The sequence below is a fragment of the Protopterus annectens genome, chromosome 2.part1 (genome assembly GCF_019279795.1).
Source record: "Protopterus annectens isolate FY-2018-M chromosome 2.part1, PAN1.0, whole genome shotgun sequence".
NCBI classification, from domain to species: domain Eukaryota; kingdom Metazoa; phylum Chordata; order Ceratodontiformes; family Protopteridae; genus Protopterus; species Protopterus annectens.
Genome location: NC_056729.1, coordinates 1,913,636,368 through 1,913,654,721, shown reverse-complemented (window position 1 = coordinate 1,913,654,721; position 18,354 = coordinate 1,913,636,368). Strand labels below are relative to the sequence as shown.

The 18,354-nt window shown below is 39.4% G+C and overlaps 1 protein-coding gene across 1 annotated transcript in view; it reads left to right on the top strand.

The window, feature by feature from the left end:
- LOC122794690 overlaps positions 1 to 8,303 on the top strand; it is a 123,055-nt gene extending 114,752 nt beyond the window's left edge. Inside the window, exon 4 of the mRNA XM_044063319.1 lies at positions 6,281 to 8,303. Coding sequence (XP_043919254.1) covers positions 6,281 to 6,343 — 63 coding nt within the window. The 3' untranslated portion in view covers positions 6,344 to 8,303. The remainder of the gene's footprint in view (positions 1 to 6,280) is intronic.
- Positions 8,304 to 18,354: the final 10,051 nt, after the last annotated feature.

Genomic DNA, 18,354 nt, shown 5'->3' with positions numbered 1-18,354 from the left:
AGCAACTACTTCCTGAAATGTCGAATAAATATTGAATTTTGACATTTCCGATCGATCCACCACTGAAACAAGTGCAACCATGGGTCAAAAAGGGGAAGAGATTTTGGAATTCAGCATTTCGGTTTTCGTGGTTTCGGAATTTCGCGGTTTGCACTTCACGGCAACAGTTTCGAAGATGTTTCTGTCAAACATTCAAAGATAAACCATATGGAGCCGTACTTCATATCAACACTAGATATAATGTAAGCAACTGATTTTCTAAGAAAGACAGCATTCCTACAGATCCAGTCAAAATACATAAACCAAAAGGATTCACTTACTCGAATGGCATACTTATTATTTTAACTTTAACATAAGTTGTCACTATAGAAACATAAAGTCTTCTGCTACATAAGTTATCAGCAAACAATCAAAACATCATATGATAACAGGTGTGACACACAAGGCAGGAAAGAGGGATTTTTGCCCTCACAGTTACACTTTCTCCTACCAGAATTACCGAAGTTCACCATAAAATCATTCTTGTTGATGGGTATGTATTGCATTAAATAAATAAATATATTAAACATGTACAAAGATGATCTGTCATAAACTATATGAGCAATAGTATACAAAAAAGTGTATAGTGAAAAATAAAAAAGTGCATCTCTTTCTGACCTCCTGGTATTATTTTTAAAGATTTGCATCATGATGTTTAATGTGCAGAGGTTGAGATGTATCATTGTGGTTGACATGGAAATGCATTGTGTTACTATTTCATCATCCTTCTTTTATGCCTTTCATGGCATGACATCATACTTGTATAGTATAAAAATATTTTCCATTTTATTTAACATCCAAGTTACATTTAGGCTTGAATCTGCAAGAGTTTACTATAATGTCATGTTTACATTGTGGTTACTTTGAAAACATTCTCATTTTTTTCTACTTTTTTTTCTTGTTTTAGATGATATTTAAGATACAGTGGGCCAGATTCAATTAAGCAAATGCTAAGTGTACACTAAGTGTACACGATATGTATTTAATAACATTTGTATCACATTTTTTGTGCTTTCTAGTCAGTCAGAAAGATTATATTAAGTGTTCATGTAGTCTACACTTTGCAGTAACCTTTAGGAATCCCTGTCAATATCTAAAGCCTCAAGAATATATCTTCTTTTGGCTTTTCCAGTTAGGGGTCAACACAGCAGAACTCCGGTCTGCTAATGATTGGCAGTGGATTTTTATGGTGCCAAGTTTCCAGCCTGACCTCTAACCTTCAAAGAAGGCACACTCATTCATGCACGCACCTACCTGCATGTTTTTAAGCATCACTCGACTATGGGGAGGACATACTGACTCCACACAGAAGGCACTCCAGCTGAGAATTGAATGGGAGTACCTCTTGCTGTGAGGCAACAACAATAACCACTGCACCACCGTGGCCTAAAGCTGCAAGAATATCAGTAGGCAAACTAAAATTAGGAGGAAATAGGTGTGAGCTATTTCTGTGTTGTCTGTTCACTCAGAACGGTGTACATTTAGTGTAGGTGTTATTGAATCCTGGGGATAGTCTTTTACTTTTAACTATGCTTGACTTAAACCTGACTTACACATGCTTTCTTTTGCAGTTACACATTATTTTTTATTCTTTCTATTTTATCATTTCATTGACTGAGATATTCCGTCTAGTTTAATGACTTCTTTTCAGGGGAGACCTGAGGTGGCATTCCTACTATCGTGGGGAATTTAGCTAGGGCATCAGTGTAGTTCCCCTACTTATTTTGATGGGTGCAGTTATATCTTTTAGATCTACATGAGCTACTACCAGTTTAAGCAGATGGCACAACACCCCCATATTGATGCACTGCAGTGTCAACAATATGAGTGAGAAAAGAGCTCAGAGATGTCTTATCTTCCAGCATCAAGGACATGTGTATTACTCGTTAAGCCTATGACACTGTGAAGGATGACCTCCTCCCCCAGTTAGAGTTATGTATTCCTACGATATCAGAGATTATTGACTATAAAGTTTTCTAATGTAAGAAAAGATTACCTGGGTACAACTCCCCAAAGGCCTGGTAGTCGATTTATGAATGGATCATCAGTATAGTACAATGTTTGGGCTAGCAGCATAGAAAATATTTTTATGAGGTGAAGATTTTATACTTGGATGATAAATTATGCAGGTTCATAGGTTTATAGTTTCATAGGTTGGCACTAGGCTACCAGCCCTAGGGCCTATATACGCCTAGCCATAACAATTCCCTGGCTATTTCTTCCCACAATATTTACTTCCCTGGACCCCTGTCTAGCAGGGCGACTGACGTGATCCCCGAGGTGAATTTCATATCTCCCACCCAATCATCAAGGTTCCTTTTGAAGAGGGCCAAGTAGACGCTCTGCTTGACATGCATGGGGAGTCTATTCCAGAGTATGGGGAGTCTCTGGTGCAGGAATCTATCCCTCCAGCATGTTTTGTGCATTGTGATGACAAGGTTTAGCTCCCTGGAGCATGTGGCTCTGAGGATTGGGATTTCTTTAAGTGGAGCATGACCAACAGCTCAGGGTTTGACATGGCCTTGTATGTTAAGCAGATATCACCTCTGAGTAGACAATATGTCACAGAGTATAGTTGGAGTTTTTTTAGATGGTCAGCATAGGGCATCTGCTTTAGGCCCATGATTCTTTTAGTAAGGTACTTCTGTGGCCTTTTCAGCTGTTGCAGATGTCTTGTGAGGTGCATACCAAATGGGGAGTTGTACTCTATAATGGGTCTAATGAGGGATGAGTACAGTGGGACAATGACCTCCTTTTTTCTGGATAAAAAGCCCTTAGTGATGAGGTGTGCCACATAGAAAGATTTCCTGACTGTTGTGGCAATGTGGTTATCGAAGGTGAGACCACTGTCCACCTGTGTACCTAAGTCTCTCAGCACACCTTTGGTGTTTAGTGTACTGCCACCTATGTGGTAATTCATGGGTACATATGTTTTCCCAAAGGGGATAACTATACATTTCTTGGCATTAAGCTTGAGCCCATGGCTCTGGCACCAATCATTTGTTTCTGTAAGGCCCTTTTGTAAATATCCACATCATTTGGGGATTCAGTAATGGCTCCTAGTTTGCAGTCATCTGCAAACTTTGTTAGCCAGAGTCACTTAGTGTTGGCCTGTCCTTCAGAGAAGTAGATGCCAAACAAGAGTGGTCCCAGAGCTGAACCCTGAGGTACTCCCCTTGTCACCTGTCTGAAGCTGGATTTGGAGTCAGCTACTTTTATAGTCTGGGTTCTGTCAGTAAGCCACTTGGCAACCCATCGAGCGATGTAGGGATTTTTGCCCAGCTTAGTAAGTTTATCTATGATTCCAGAGTGGGGGATGGTGTTGATGGCCTTGGTGAGGTCCAGATAGGCTGTGTGGACTGCCTTACCCTCAGCCACTGCTCTGGAGACTGATTTGAATAAGTCATTCAGGTTCAGGAGACAAGATCGGCCCTTCACAAACCCAAATTGGGTGGGGTCCAGTGTTTAAAGGTTGCCAATGTCTTTGTTTATAAGTTCCATGCTAATGCATTCCATGCCCTTGCAGATCAGGCTTTCATCAGACTGATGAGATGGCAGTTTCCAGGATCCAAGGTGGATCCCCTCTTCTGCAGTAGGATAACTGTAGCTGTGCGTCACTCAATGGGCATGAAGCCTGAGGTGAGGCTATGATTAAACATGGCACTTAAGTTCATAGGTTCATAGGTAGGTACTGGGCTATATGCCCGAAGGCATATATTAGCCCAGCCACATTGTGCGGTATTTAATGCCCCTTTGGTTAGTTCCCTAGGCCCTTGATCTAGCAGCTAGTACCCTTGGCCCCTATCTAGTAGAGCTGTTGGTATGATCCCTGGTGTGAACTTTCTGTTACCCATCCACTCGTCAAGGTTCCTCTTGAAGAGTGATAGTGAGGGGCTCTGTCTTATGTAGATTGGGACCTTGTTCCATAGCAAGGGAAGCCTTTGTGAAGGGAATCTATCCTTCCAGCATGTTCTATTCATTGTTGTGCTGAGGTTTATATCCCCAGAGCATGTAGCTCGACTAGATTTTGTTTTGCTAAGATGGAGCATGTTCAACAGTTCTGGGTTGGACATGGCACTGTATGTTAGACAGAGATCGCCTTTGAGAAGGCGGTATGCAACAGAGAAAAGCCTTAGTTTTTTTAATCATGCTGCATAGGGCAACTGTTTGAGGCCAGTAATCCTCTTAGTGAGGTACCTCTGTGGTCTCTCCAGCTGCTGGAGATGCCTAGCCAGGTACATTCCAATTGGTGCATTGTACTCAATAATGGATCTGATGAGGGAAGATTAGAGGGGCACCACTACATCCTTAGATCTTGATGCGAACCCTTTTGTGATCAGATGGGTCACATAGAAGGATTTTCTAACCACCTTGGCAACATGGTTATCAAAGGAAAGCTGACTATCTACTTGGGTCCCTAGATCCCTTATTACTTCTTCAGATTTCAGGGGGTTACCTCCTATGTGGTAGTTCGCGGGTACTCTGTTTTTTCCAAAGGGGATTACTACGCATTTTTTAGCGTTTAGCTTGAGACCATGGCTTTGACACCATGCATCAGTCTCATTAAGGCCCTTCTGGAGGATATCCATGTCAGCCAGAGACTCTATTATAAAACCCAGTTTGCAGTTGTCCGCAAACTTGGTCAGCCACAGCCTTTCAGTGCTTGCCTGTACTTCTGAGAAGTATATGCCAAATAGGAGGGGTCCCAGGACAGAGCCCTGAGGCACACCGCTCGTTACTGGTCTGGATTCAGACATAAATCCCACTACTCTTACTTTGTGGGATCTGTCTGAGAGCCAGTTTGTGATCCATCTTGTGACATGAGGGTTTATGCCCCGGTTGGTGAGTTTGTCAATAATACCCGAATGGGGAATGGTGTCAAATGCTTTAGCAAGGTCAAGGTAAGCCGTGTGTACCTCCTTTCCCTTATCTATAGCCTGAGTAACTGTCTAAAAGAAGTCCACCAGGTTCAGGAGGCATGATCTGCCCTTAACGAAGCCAAACTGTATGGGATCAAGTGTTTGGAGGTTCCCAATCTCTCCATTTATGAGTTCCATAATGATTCGCTCCATTGCCTTACAGATCAGACTGGTCAGGATTATTGGTCAGTAGTTCCCAGGGTCGGTTGTGGGCCCACCCTTGTGCAGCAGAACCACCGTTGCTGTGCGCCATTCTATGGGCACATATCCTGTCGAGAAGCTGAGACTGAACAGGGTATTCAGATGCGGGGTTAATTCATTTTGGAGCTCGCGTATGACACAGCCCAGGACACCATCTGGTCCCATGGAGGCAGTGTTTTTAGCTTTAGATAGAGCCTTCTTAACCAATATATCAGTAATAATTGGAGTTACAGAATCCCCTGGAATAGTAATAGGCCCTGTAGGTGGTGGTGGTGGTGGTGGGGAGGGGTTGCACTGAACCTATCAGCCAAGATGTTGGCAATGTCAGTGGGGTCAGTGTATTTTGTTCCATTTTGTACAAGCTAAGAACAGACATGAGTGTTGCCATTTAGGTTTTTGACGTAACCATAGAAGGCCTTATGGTTATCCTTGGCATCCTTGGCAACCTTCTTTTCGAAACTGGCTTTAGTTGACTTGATGAGGGCCCTCAGTTTCTTACTAATGATGATCAGGGATGATTTTTCTACTTGAGATTTGGCCTTTTTTTGTATAAGTCTCCTCCTTTTTTTTAGGTGAGGTGCCAGTTCATTTTGTAGTTCATGTAGTACACAGCCCGGGATGTCATCTAGTCCCATGGATGCTGTATTCTTAGCTTTGGAGAGTGCAGTTTCTACCTGTGTGGCCGTAATTACCGGAATTTGGAAATCTTTTCGTATTAAGATGGGCCCTTTAGGGGGTGAGAGGGGGGTGAAGATGGCACTAAATCGATCAGCCAGGATATTGCAATATCCTTGGAATCAGTTTATTTAATGCCACTCTGTTGTAGCTCAGAGCAGATCTGAGCATTGCCATTTAGATTTTTGACATAACTATAGAATGCCTTCTGGTTGTCTTTGGAATCTTTAGCAATTTTATTTTCGTAATTAGCTTTGGAGGATTTTATGAGGGATCTGAGCTTCTTACTGAGGCTAGTAAGGGAGTTGTTTGCATCCTGGCATTTTCTTCTGTTTTCCTTTGTTACAGTTCAGTTCTTGATTATGCATTAAGCAATGTTGTTATTTTACAGTTCATCTTAAGAAAAGAAAATAGATAAATATATTTTGTTTCTCTTTCTCTTACAGGTGTATGACCTTTTAAAGCCAGAACTGCGTCGATTTGTAAAAGTCAGAGTGGTACAAGTGTGAACAATGTTAAATGGGCAAAAGAATGACCTTCTTAAGATCAAACTGTTACAGCCACTATACTTCTGATAAAGTAATTACTATGCAAATGAAAAGGAAATCAAAAACGTGAAGGAAACGCTCATTTAAAAGGCCCTTACTACCAAGGGATGATGCATTTGCTTGTCTTTGTAAATAAAATGAGATATTTTAGAACTATGAAATTAAGTTTTGATTAGAATGTTTACCATAGTTTACACAATTAAGTTTACTAGTAATGTATAAACAGTATCACAGATTTAGTGGGTATAATCTGAAGAATGCTTCTATAATGTATATCTGGGTATTTATCTTGTTTCCATTATTTTATTCTTTATAGATTTCTTTTGTAAGCAAGGCTAATTTTGCTCCATAATGCTAAGTATTTGCATATCTTGCAAAAAAAGATAGAGGTGGCTTTTAGGGAGCTTTTTTGATAAATAAACAGTAGAATGTATGAAAATGTGTCTGTCTAAACACACACACACACACACACACACACACACACACACACACACACACACACACACACACACACACACGCATAGCTAGATGGATAGATAGCTAGATATCATTTGCTTGCGTGGTGCGCTCTTTGAAACATATATTCTACATTCTGATAGACAATCACTAGGTTGTATATGTCATCATTTTAGTCAAATATGTCCTTTTTTTTCTTATATATGTTGCTGGCCACACACAAATGACCACACACACACACACACACACACACACACACACACACACACACACAAACAAAGACAGCTCTTCTATACGAGGTTGAAGTGAAAGTCTTAACCATCATTTGCCTGAAAAAGAAGATATACAGGAACATAAGGCTGGTTATTGTTTCCCATGGGAAATCATTGATGGTGTGATTTCTACATTTGTATCAGCCATGATTCCCTTCATGTGGGATATGTCTCTCTTCTTTGAGGTGATGCAACCACTGAGATGGTAAATATAAATCTGAGTGTGTGCAAGGGCCTGCATTTTCTAACTCTATATTAAACTAAACTAAACTATATTTTCTGACTCATGAGATGCTTATCTCAGTTAAAATTTCTTACTCAGAATGGACAGAACAAAGTATGTGTGATCTTGTAATACTAAGGGACAATGTGAATGCCACATATCAAGATCTCCAAGTTACACGGTTTATAATTTCTGTACATTCAGTGTCAAATGAATGCATAATTTCCCCTGACCTAAGCACAGCATTGCATTTTATGTTAGATAATACATATTGAAAAATGAAATGAATCCATTTTGCTTTCAGATACTCGGCAAATCAGTAGAAATAAACTGTAAGTTCAAATGGAACTGTTGTATTCAATGTGGTTTTCATACTGGACTGCTGCATGCATTTATATGTTTACTATATAAAATATTCATCACTATGTTACGGTTAGTCATTGAAAGCTTAAGTAAATGGTACTGTTATAAATGTCTGAAAGGCAGTGCCAGATTTTTGTTTGGGTTATAGGGATTTACATTTGCCAAACTATCAAGACATTATAGTCTTGTAAGTTTTACATGAAATAAGCAGATGATGTACTTGTTTTTATCGTCAATATTCACGTCTTGTCTAACATTATTTGTGAAATTTTTAGTATTAACTGTAGACAGTACACAATATACAAGAATTATATTACTTGATTCTTACACACTTTATGTTTAAGCACTTTTTCTGTATAAAACGGTCTGCATTTATGGGGCCATATTGTGTTAAAACTTCATTGTTGAGATGTATTATGTCTATCATCTTTCATGATTCAGGATAATAGAGAATATTTGCATTGCTGTTTCTGAAACACATTAAAGAATGGAAAAGGAAATTTGTCATTTTAAGGCAGACACTTCTGTAATGTGATTCAAGAATTCATGCTCATGGGTCAAATATACCAAAACTTCTGATTTTTGAATAAAACAAAATCCACAGACAGACAGAAAAAAGTGTTTTTGTTAAGTGGAAGTGTATCCTCTGTTTCTTTTTGACCATTCTGATGAAGTCTCAGATTAGATGAAACAAAACTCCTAAAATCAAATTAAATTTGCAGTGTGAAAAGAGCCTGTTTTGATTTCCATTTTTTTTACTCTTTCTAATCCAAATAATCATGTGGTTGTCAGCAGGAGCGGCCTTAGGTCAACTGGTGCCCTAGGCAAAAAGGCTCCATGGTGCCCCCCCCCCCACCACACCACCTGGCACCCCCATCCTAGTCTACCTACACCAAATAAATTCTGGAAAAGCGCCTCTAGTACAGCGGCGCCCTAGGTGGCCGCCTAGTTGGCCTATGCCTAAGGCCGGCTATGGTTGTCAGTTATCTAAATTAACACAAAGGAGTTCCAGTTACAACTGTAATAATGGCATACCTTCCACATACTCTACAGATAGATAGTATATTCACTATGTGCAGTGCACATTGAATGTATCTATATTACTGTTTTGATAGTCTTTCTTGGCCTAGTGCTGCAATATTCAGTATGTTAGTTTACCAGGAGCATGACATTGAAGGTTATGACATTGTGATCTGTAGTGAGAGTAGGGAACAGGTGGAGGAGACCCTGGAGAGGTGGAGATATGCTCTAGAGAGAACAGGAATGAAGGTCAGCAGGACTAAGACAGAATATATGTGTGTGAATGAGAGGGAGGATAGAGGAATGGTGAGGATGCAAGGAGTAGAGGTGGCGAAGGTGGATGATTTTAACAGCAAGTGTGGAAGAGAGGTGAAGAGAGTACAGGCAGGATGGAGTGGGTGGAGAAGAGTGTCATGAGTGATTTGTGACAGGTGAGTTACCAGTAAGAGTGAAAGGGAAGGTCTACAAGAGGGTAGTGAGACCAGCTATGTTATATGGGTTGGAGACAGTGGCATTGACTAAAAGGCAGGAGTTAGAGCTGCATGTGGCAGAGTTAAAGATGTTAAGATTTGTACTGGGTGTGATGAGGGTGTATTAGAGGGTCAGCCCAGGTTGGAAGGTTTGGAGACAAAGCCAGAGAGGCAAGATTACGTTGGTTTGGACATGTGCTGAGGAGGGATGCTGAGTATATTGTATATCTATCTATCTATCTATCTATATATATATATATATATATATATATATATATATATATATATATATATATAGATATAGATATATATATATATAGATATACACATATATATATATCCATTAAAAACACTTCCTCTTGAGGAAGCAGTCCTATTTTTTAATACTACTTTCTTATCCATTCTTGATAGACATGCTCCAGAGCGTTCCATTAGAATGAAATCTAAAACAGCCCCATGGCTTTCCAAAGAGACTAAAAAACTCATCCTCACTAGAAATAAAGCATGGAACAAATGGAGAATCCACAGAAACAGCCCAGATTTCCTTCACTTCCGCCAGCTTAGAAATCTGACTAAAAAATCAATAATATCCGACAAAAAAAAATTCTACTGTGAACTACAGCAAACTCATCTTAATAATTCCAGACAATTCTGGTTATCAGTAAATAAACTACTCTCCCCAAGTACAGCCAAAACTCCTTCCCCACTAAATGCCAACCCAGACACCCCTCTCCTAACTGCAAATGCTTTTAACTCTTTCTTTACCGAAACTATTCAATCCCTAGCTAGACAAATGAACACCAACAACTATTACTCTCCAAACAAACCAGCTAACTCTTCTTACAACTTCTCACTAAATCCTATATCTACTTCTTACATTTACAGACTCATCCACAAACTAAAACCTTGTACCCCTTCAGTTGACAAGCTCCCTTCCCTTTTTCTCCAAAAAGCAGCCAAATAAATTGCATATCCTATAACCATACTCATAAACAGAACTATCCTAGAAGGATCCATCCCAGACATCTGGAAAGTCTCTCATATTATTCCACTACATAAAGGTGGTAACTCTATTGACTATTCCAACTTTAGACCAATTGCTCTCCTCTCACCCTTAGCTAAAATCATGGAGAAATGTATTCACCAGCAACTAGTACACTATCTCTCTCTACACAACATTATAGCACACTGTCAGCATGGCTTTCGACCTCATCACAGTACCACCACTGCCCTTCTTTCCTTTATAGAAACTATCAACAAAAATCGCAACAATAATCTTCTCTCTTCTGCTCTTTTCATTGATCTTTCAAAAGCATTTGACATGGTCAACCACTCTCTTTTAGCAAACATTCTTGAATCTCTCTCATTTGATAACCTAGCCATGAAATGGTTTAGATCATATCTTAGCAACAGACAACAAGCAGTTATATGGGAAAACCACATCTCTTCCCTTTTGCCTATTTCCATCGGAGTTCCTCTGGGTTCCATTTTTGGTCCACTTCTTTTCTCCCTCTTCATTAATGATCTTCATTCTGCAATCCCACAAACAACCTATATTCAATATGCAGACGATTCGACCCTTATTTGCACTGCTCCATCCACTACAGAACTGATCTCACTTACCCAAAATATATTCAGGACAGTTGAAACATGGTTCTCCCAATGGTTCCTCCTACTCAATGCCAAAAAAACTAAACTTCTCCTTTTTACCCCCACTACTCGGACCCCCCCACTTGACTTCTCCATCTCCTCAGACAATGACACCATCATCTCACCTGATTCGACAACAAAATTGCTAGGAATTACCATTGACAATAAACTCTCTTTCGATCAGCACATTAACAATACCATCAAGTTAGTTAACAGAAAAATGGGATCCCTATATCGAATGAAACCCTTTCTAACCCCATCTACTGGAGCCAAGATTGCCCAATCCCATCTTTTATCTACTCTACTATATGCCTCCACTATTTATACCAACCTTAGGAAAAGCAATCTCAATAAACTCACAACATGCTATAACAATATTGCCCGCTTCGCCACTGGTAACCCCTTCAGAACCCACCATTGTCTCAACTTAAAACTACTAGGCTGGCTTGAACTCCAAAACTACCTGCTTATTCCTCAACTCTCTACTGCCCATAGTGTACTATATCAACCTGACAAGACCCCTATTCTCTCTCAACTGATAATCCCTTACAATAATCTCAACTCCCTTCGCTCCTCCCATAAAATCATGGCCACATCAATTAAGTCCAATAACTTTGCAGGTGACTGTCTTTTCACTAATACAGTAGGAAAAAATTGGAATCTTCTACCTAGTGACATAACTCTAACTACATATTTGCCTCTTTTCAAACAGAAAATTAAACTGTACTTCCAAAACCACTGGCTTTGTTCCTGCAGTACACCTGACTAATTTTATCACATTTCTCACGCTTTCTACTCCTCTACTCTTTTCCTCTCTACCCTAACTCCTACTCTGATTTACTACTTTTAGAATTTTTTAAAGTTTTACACATTCTCTGTAATTTGTTGGCTTCTACTCTGATTTACTACTTTTAGAATTTTTAATGTGTTATATATTTTCTGTAAAACTGTTGGAATCTAGAATTTGTACTTTTTTCACTTTTCAAAAATGATCTCATTACTCTGTATATCTTTCATACATTTGTTCTTAAATTCCAACAAGCCATATCTTATTGTAATTTTTTTTGTTATGCATGTACCAGTAGATAGTGGAGCTTTTCTCCTCGGGCCTCTACTGAAAATGGACTTGTATCCAGCCAGACTAGCCCGGTCAACAAATGTAAAATAAATAAATAAATAAATAAAAATAAAATATATGTGTGTATCCTATACCAGCTTGTAATCAGGAAGCAGAGGCTCAATTGAGGCAGACGGATCAGGGTGACAAACAGGGTAATGAGGAAGTGATGACATTGTATAGGGGAAAACCACAGAGGGAACCGAGATCTGAAAGTTTGAAGGGTAATGGAGCGATTCCGAGGCTCCACAACACTGAACAAGCACCTACTAGCAGCTCCAATGGCATGTACGGGCAAGGTTTAAGACAGGAGGAAGGTTGTACCTGCTGTTCATGTCGGGAGGCGATGGTCGTTAACCACCAACCGGAAAAAAAAAGAAGTTGGATGAATGGACGGACTCAGAAGCCTTGGTTTCTTGGCTTACTACTAACAATTCATTTTCAGCACATAAAGGTACTGTTAAAACTTTTATTGCAATTGAACATCATGGGTCAGATGCGGACATTACCTACAATGAAAGTATTAAGAAACTTTCAGACCTAATTTTTAAACACAAGGCGTTGGGTATGGACAACAGTTACTTGAGGGACTGTATTTCTGGGGGCATAGTACCAAAGGGTTTGAGGATTTACAAGTTCCCTAATAACGTTGTGGAGGGATCACCCTTTCACCAAAAACTGTTGCAGATTTTTGACCGGAGTGGTCATGATGTCATGAGAGCCTTGATTAAGGAAAATGAGAGACTCGTGCAGGATTTATTTAAGGAGATTGATTACTTAAATAAGTTGGTGACCAATGATTTAATGTTTAATACAGAGAGTGAGAAAAGAAAATATTTTATGATTAAACACTATGTGGAGGATAAATGTGGTGCAATTTATAAAAGAAAGTGTGGTAAAATTGACAGGGATTTAAGGGAATATCAAATGAAAAAAGCACACCCATTCCCTAAAAAATAAGTTTTTTATCATAGGAATTTTAAAGAGAATTATGAGCAAAATAGGGCCTTACCTTTACAGCAAAATAGGGTCCCTTATGCTTGGGGGACATTGCCCCGGGAGGCAAATTTTGAAACTAATGGGGGAATGGAACAGGATATAATGGATCATGAGGATTTTCCAGACCTTAGGAGGTCAGATAGGTTAAAGGAAAAATCATTGGTTCAATATTTTCAGAGGGGTCTCCCAAATGGCAGGATACAATAATGGAAGTAAGCAGTGCAGGGGGATAGGAATTTTCAGGTGTTGATGGGGATATTGTAGTGGATGGCCCACGTTATAGTCTAAAAGCTAGTGGCAAAAATAAAATTGCCAAAGATTCCAAAGACAACCACAAGGCATTCTATAGTTATGTCAAGAATCTAAATGGCAATGCCCAGATCTGCTCTGAGTTACAACAGAATGGCATTAAATATACTGATCCCAAGGATATTGCCAATATCCTGGCAGATCGATTTAGTGCCAACTTCACCCCACTCTCACCCCCTAAAGAGCCCATCTCAATACCAAAAGATTGCAAAATTCTGATAATCACAGCCACACTGGTAGAAACTGCACTCTTCAAAGCTAAGAATACAGCATCCATGGGACCAGATGACATCCCAGGCTGTGTACTACATGAACTACAAAATGAACTGGCACCTCACCTAAGTGTCATGTTTAATCATAGCCTCACTTCTGGCTTCATGCCCACTGAATGGCGCACAACTACAGTTATCCCGCTACACAAGGGAGGATCCGCCTTGGATCCCGGGAACTACCATCCCATCAGTCTGACAAACCTGATCTGCAAGGGCATGGAACGCATTATCATGGAACTTATAAACAAAGACATTGGCAACCTTCAAACACTGGACCCCACCCAGTTTGGATTTGTGAAGGGCCAATCTTGTGTCCTGACTCTGATTGACTTCTTCGAATCAGTCTCCAGAGCTGTGGACAAGGGTAAGGCAGTCCACACAGCCTATCTGGACCTCACCAAGGCGTTTGACACCACCCCCCACTCTGGAATCATAGATAAACTTACTAAGCTAGGCATAAATCCCTACGTCACTCAATGGGTTGCTAACTGGCTTACTGACAGAACCCAGACAGTAAAAGTAGCCGACTCCAAATCCAGCTCCAGACAAGTGACAAGTGGAGTACCTCAGGCTTCAGTCCTGGGACCGCTCTTGTTTGACATCTACTTCTCTGAAGTACAGGCCAACACTAAGGGATTCTGGCTAACAAAGTTTGCAGATGACTGCAAAGTGGGTGCCATTATTAAATCCCCAAATGATGTGGATATTCTACAAAAGGGCCTTACTGAAACAGATGCCTGGTGCCAGAGCCATGGGCTCAAGCTTAATGCCAAGAAATGTATAGTTATCCCCTTTGGAAAAAAATATGTAACCATGAATTACCACATAGGTGGCAGGACACTAAACATCGAAAGTGTGATGAGAGACTTAGGGACACAGGTTGACAATGGTCTCACTTTCGATAACCACATTGCCACAACAGTCAGGAAATCCTTCTATGTGGCACACCTCATCACTAAGGGCTTTTCATCCAGAAAAAAGGAGGTCATTGTCCCACTGTACTCATCCCTCATTAGACCCATTCTAGAGTATAATGCCCCGTTTGGTATGTACCTCACAAGACATCTGCAACAGCTGGAAAGGCCACAGAAATTCCTCACTAAAAGAATCACAGGCCTAAAGCAGATGCCATATACTGACCATCTAAAAAAACTCCAGCTATACTCTGTGGCATATTGTCTACTCAGAGGCGATCTCTGCTTAACATACAAGGCCATGTCAAACCCTGAGCTGTTGGACATGCTCCACTTAAAGAAATCCCAATCCCTCAGAGCCACACGCTCCGGGGATCTAAACCTTGTCATCACAATGAAGAAAACATGCTGGAGGGATAGGTTCTTGACCCAGAGACTCCCCATACTCTGGAATAGATTGCCCATACATATCAAGCAGAGAGCCTCATTGGCCCTCTTCAAAATGAACCTTGATGATTAGATGGGAGATAGGAAATTCACCCTGGGGATCATGTCAGTTGCCCTGCTAGACAGGGGTCTGGAGAAGTAAATATTGTGGAAAGAAATATCCAGGGAATTGTTATGGTTAGGCTTGCATAGGCCCTAGGGCCGATAGCCTAGTACCAACCTATGAACCTATGAACCTATGAAACCTATGAACCTATAAATGACTTTAGTATTTACAATTACAGTGGGGAGGAAATTACCTTAAATCATTTTTCATTATTTTCTAAAGGATTCAAATTTATTCCCACTACTATGGGTAATATTGTGGACACTTTAATGGATTTGAAACTATTTCTAAGAAAGAAAAATCTGGAAATTGTATTTCAAGGACAGCAAAAGGTAAATCAGGGTTTGGAAGTTAAGAAACCTAGTACATTTAATCCACCGATACACCCCTAGTTAAGAAATTTTGAGTTGCAGGTAGAAATGGGGGTTAGAAGGAAAGTTACATACAAGGGAAGAAAAAAATATAATCTTAATCAAGCTGAATTTGAGATACTTAGAACATTGCAGGAAAACAGATATGTTAGGGTGATGCAAACGGATAAAGGGGGTTGGGTGGGGTGGTCTTTATGGATAGCATATTATACTCCAGTAAGATGATGAACATGTTGAATGACACTACAAGATATATTAGAGTGTCAAGAAAAGAAATAAATTTGGCCTATCGTAAAATAAATTTTGTATTAAAAGATATGTTGGAGGAAGAATTCATTAATTTGGATACTTATAAATATCTTACAGTAGAAAGACCTAGGATTCCTGCCCTATTTGGGATCCCGAAAGTGCATAAAAATATAGAGGATCCCCCTTGAGACCCATAGTGGCTGCAAATGGATCAAAAACATACCCTTTGGCGAAGTTTTTGGACTCAAGGTTAAAAAACATCTGGGTGAACTCTAGTGGCATAATTAAGCATTCTTGGGATTTTCCAAAGAGTATAGGTAAAGATACATACTCTGATTCTATTATTTTTGTAACTTTGGATATACAAGATCTATTTAATGTAATTTCACATCATTTGGGCTCTGAATGGTTTCAGGAAGCTATCAACAAATTTGGAAATTTAGACCACAACACCTTCTTGTTATACACTGAGTTAATGGACCTGGTATTAGAGCAGAATTTTTTATTTTTTGAAGGCAGATTTTTTAAGCAGAAACAAGGAGTGGCAACGGGGGCATGTTGTGCCCTTACTTATGCCAATATAGTTCTGATGATATAGGAACATAAGTTTGTTTTTCAGTCTGCATATGAACAATATTGGGTATATTACAAGCATTACCTAGATGATATTTGTATATTTTGGAGGGGGACTGAGGCCAAACTAAGGGAATTCATTCAGTACTTGAATCAGACCACAGGATTTTTGAGGTTTACTCACCATATTTCTTATGAGGAGATGAATTTCTTGGACATCATCATCAAAAAAGATCCCTTGAAGCAGGAATTCACCTCAGGGATATATAGGAAGGGCACCTTTTCAAACTCCTACTTGTATTTTACCAGCTCACATCCCTTCAAACAGAAGAGGAGTATTGTTAAGGGTCAATTTATATGTAGTTGTAGGATGGCATACAGGGATGATGAGTATGATCAGGAAAGTCAGAAGGTCAAGGACATGTTTCTGGCCAGGAAATATCCTATTACTTTAATAGAAGAGGTTATGACAGAGGTGAAACATGGAAGAAGTTCTAGGTTTGCCCCTATCTTAGGACTAGAGGGAGGGGGGAGACATCAAGGGCAAGTTACATTAATAATTGCCCAGGAGGATAGTATAGGGGAAGGGACACAGTTGACCTTGAACAATGGAGAGACTTTTATGAGTAATTATGTGATGTTTTATAATCAGAATATGAATAAGGTTAAAAACATTATAACACAACATTGGGGTAGGTTTAGTAGTTATTCGGAATTGGAAACCTTGTTTAAAGATCCATTGAAATGTACTTACAAAAAAGGTAAGAACCTCAATGAGTTATTGGAAAACAATTATAAGGGGCAGAAGGGAAGAAAACCAGGGACCTATAGGTGTGGATCTTGTGCTCAATACGCATCTATTCTCAGGCAGGATTCGGTATATATTAAGGATAGGCACTATTTGGTCAAAAGCAGTAGTTTTTCTAATTGCAACAGTGAAGGACTTATCTACTTAGGTCTTTGTAAGACATGCAGTGCATTCTATATTGACAAAACTACACGAAAACTAAAAAGGAGAATATATGAACATTTAATGCCATTAGAACAAAGGATGGTAATAATGCATTATACAAACATAGCTTATCATGTCCCAATGCTAAGTAGGGCTTTTTTGTAATTGAAATGGTACATCAGGATTCCAGGGGAGGCCCATGGGAGAACAGGATAGAAGTAAGAGAGGTATATTGGCAATTATTTTTAGAAGCCAATAAATTCCCTGGGCTTAATGAACACATTACTATTGCCCCTATTTTGATAATGAGGGCTGCTAAACTGTAAACATGTCCAAGTGGATTACCAGTTTTTATTCTGCAATGTAACACAATTTTATTATTGTTCTTGCACATTATTATTGTTTTTGTATATAAATTGCAGTTGCTTTCACACTTTTTTAAATGCATATTTTTAAATACACATTGAAAAAAAAATTTTTAGTAAGCATCTATTTTTTAGATTATTACAAGTATTTTTTCAAAGGGTCACTTATTAACATGGATTTAGATTTATTTAACATGAAGTCTCTCATTTGGTTTTTAAAAATGTATTGTTTATTTATTTGTCTATTTGTGAATAAGTATGTTGGTATGTTATTCAGCCAATATTTATGATATTTTTATGGTGGAGGTTGAATGGAATTAATTAGATATGTTAATAAATTATTCAATTAAATGTTAAGGGGAGGGTATAAAATATGCCTCAGTTTGTGGGTTTGTTGTTACATCTGATAAAGTCAGTGGATGAAAACGCTGTGGAGTTTGTTGGCGTTTATGTATTAAAACCATTTGTGGCTGCTACGCGTTTGCTTTGTGGTTAATTTAGAGGTGAAGAAGAGAGTACAGGCCTAATGGAGTGGGTGGAGAAGAGTGTCAGGAGTGATTTGTGACAGACAAGTGCCAGTAAGAGTGTGGGTTTTCTCCAGGTATTCCAGTTTCCTCCCATGTTAGAAAGACATGCGTCTGGAGCATTTCTCCCTAGGCCTCCGCTGAAAATTGACTTTGTTCCAAGTCTGACTTTCCTGGTAAACAAATGTTAAATAAATAAAATTTGTGTGATGATGTAGGCTATTTCTCTTGGCCCTATGAGGGAACAAGGTTAAAACTGTGCTAAGTTTGTAAAGGCCCTAGGGCCAATAGCCTAGTATACTCCTATGAATGGAAGAAGA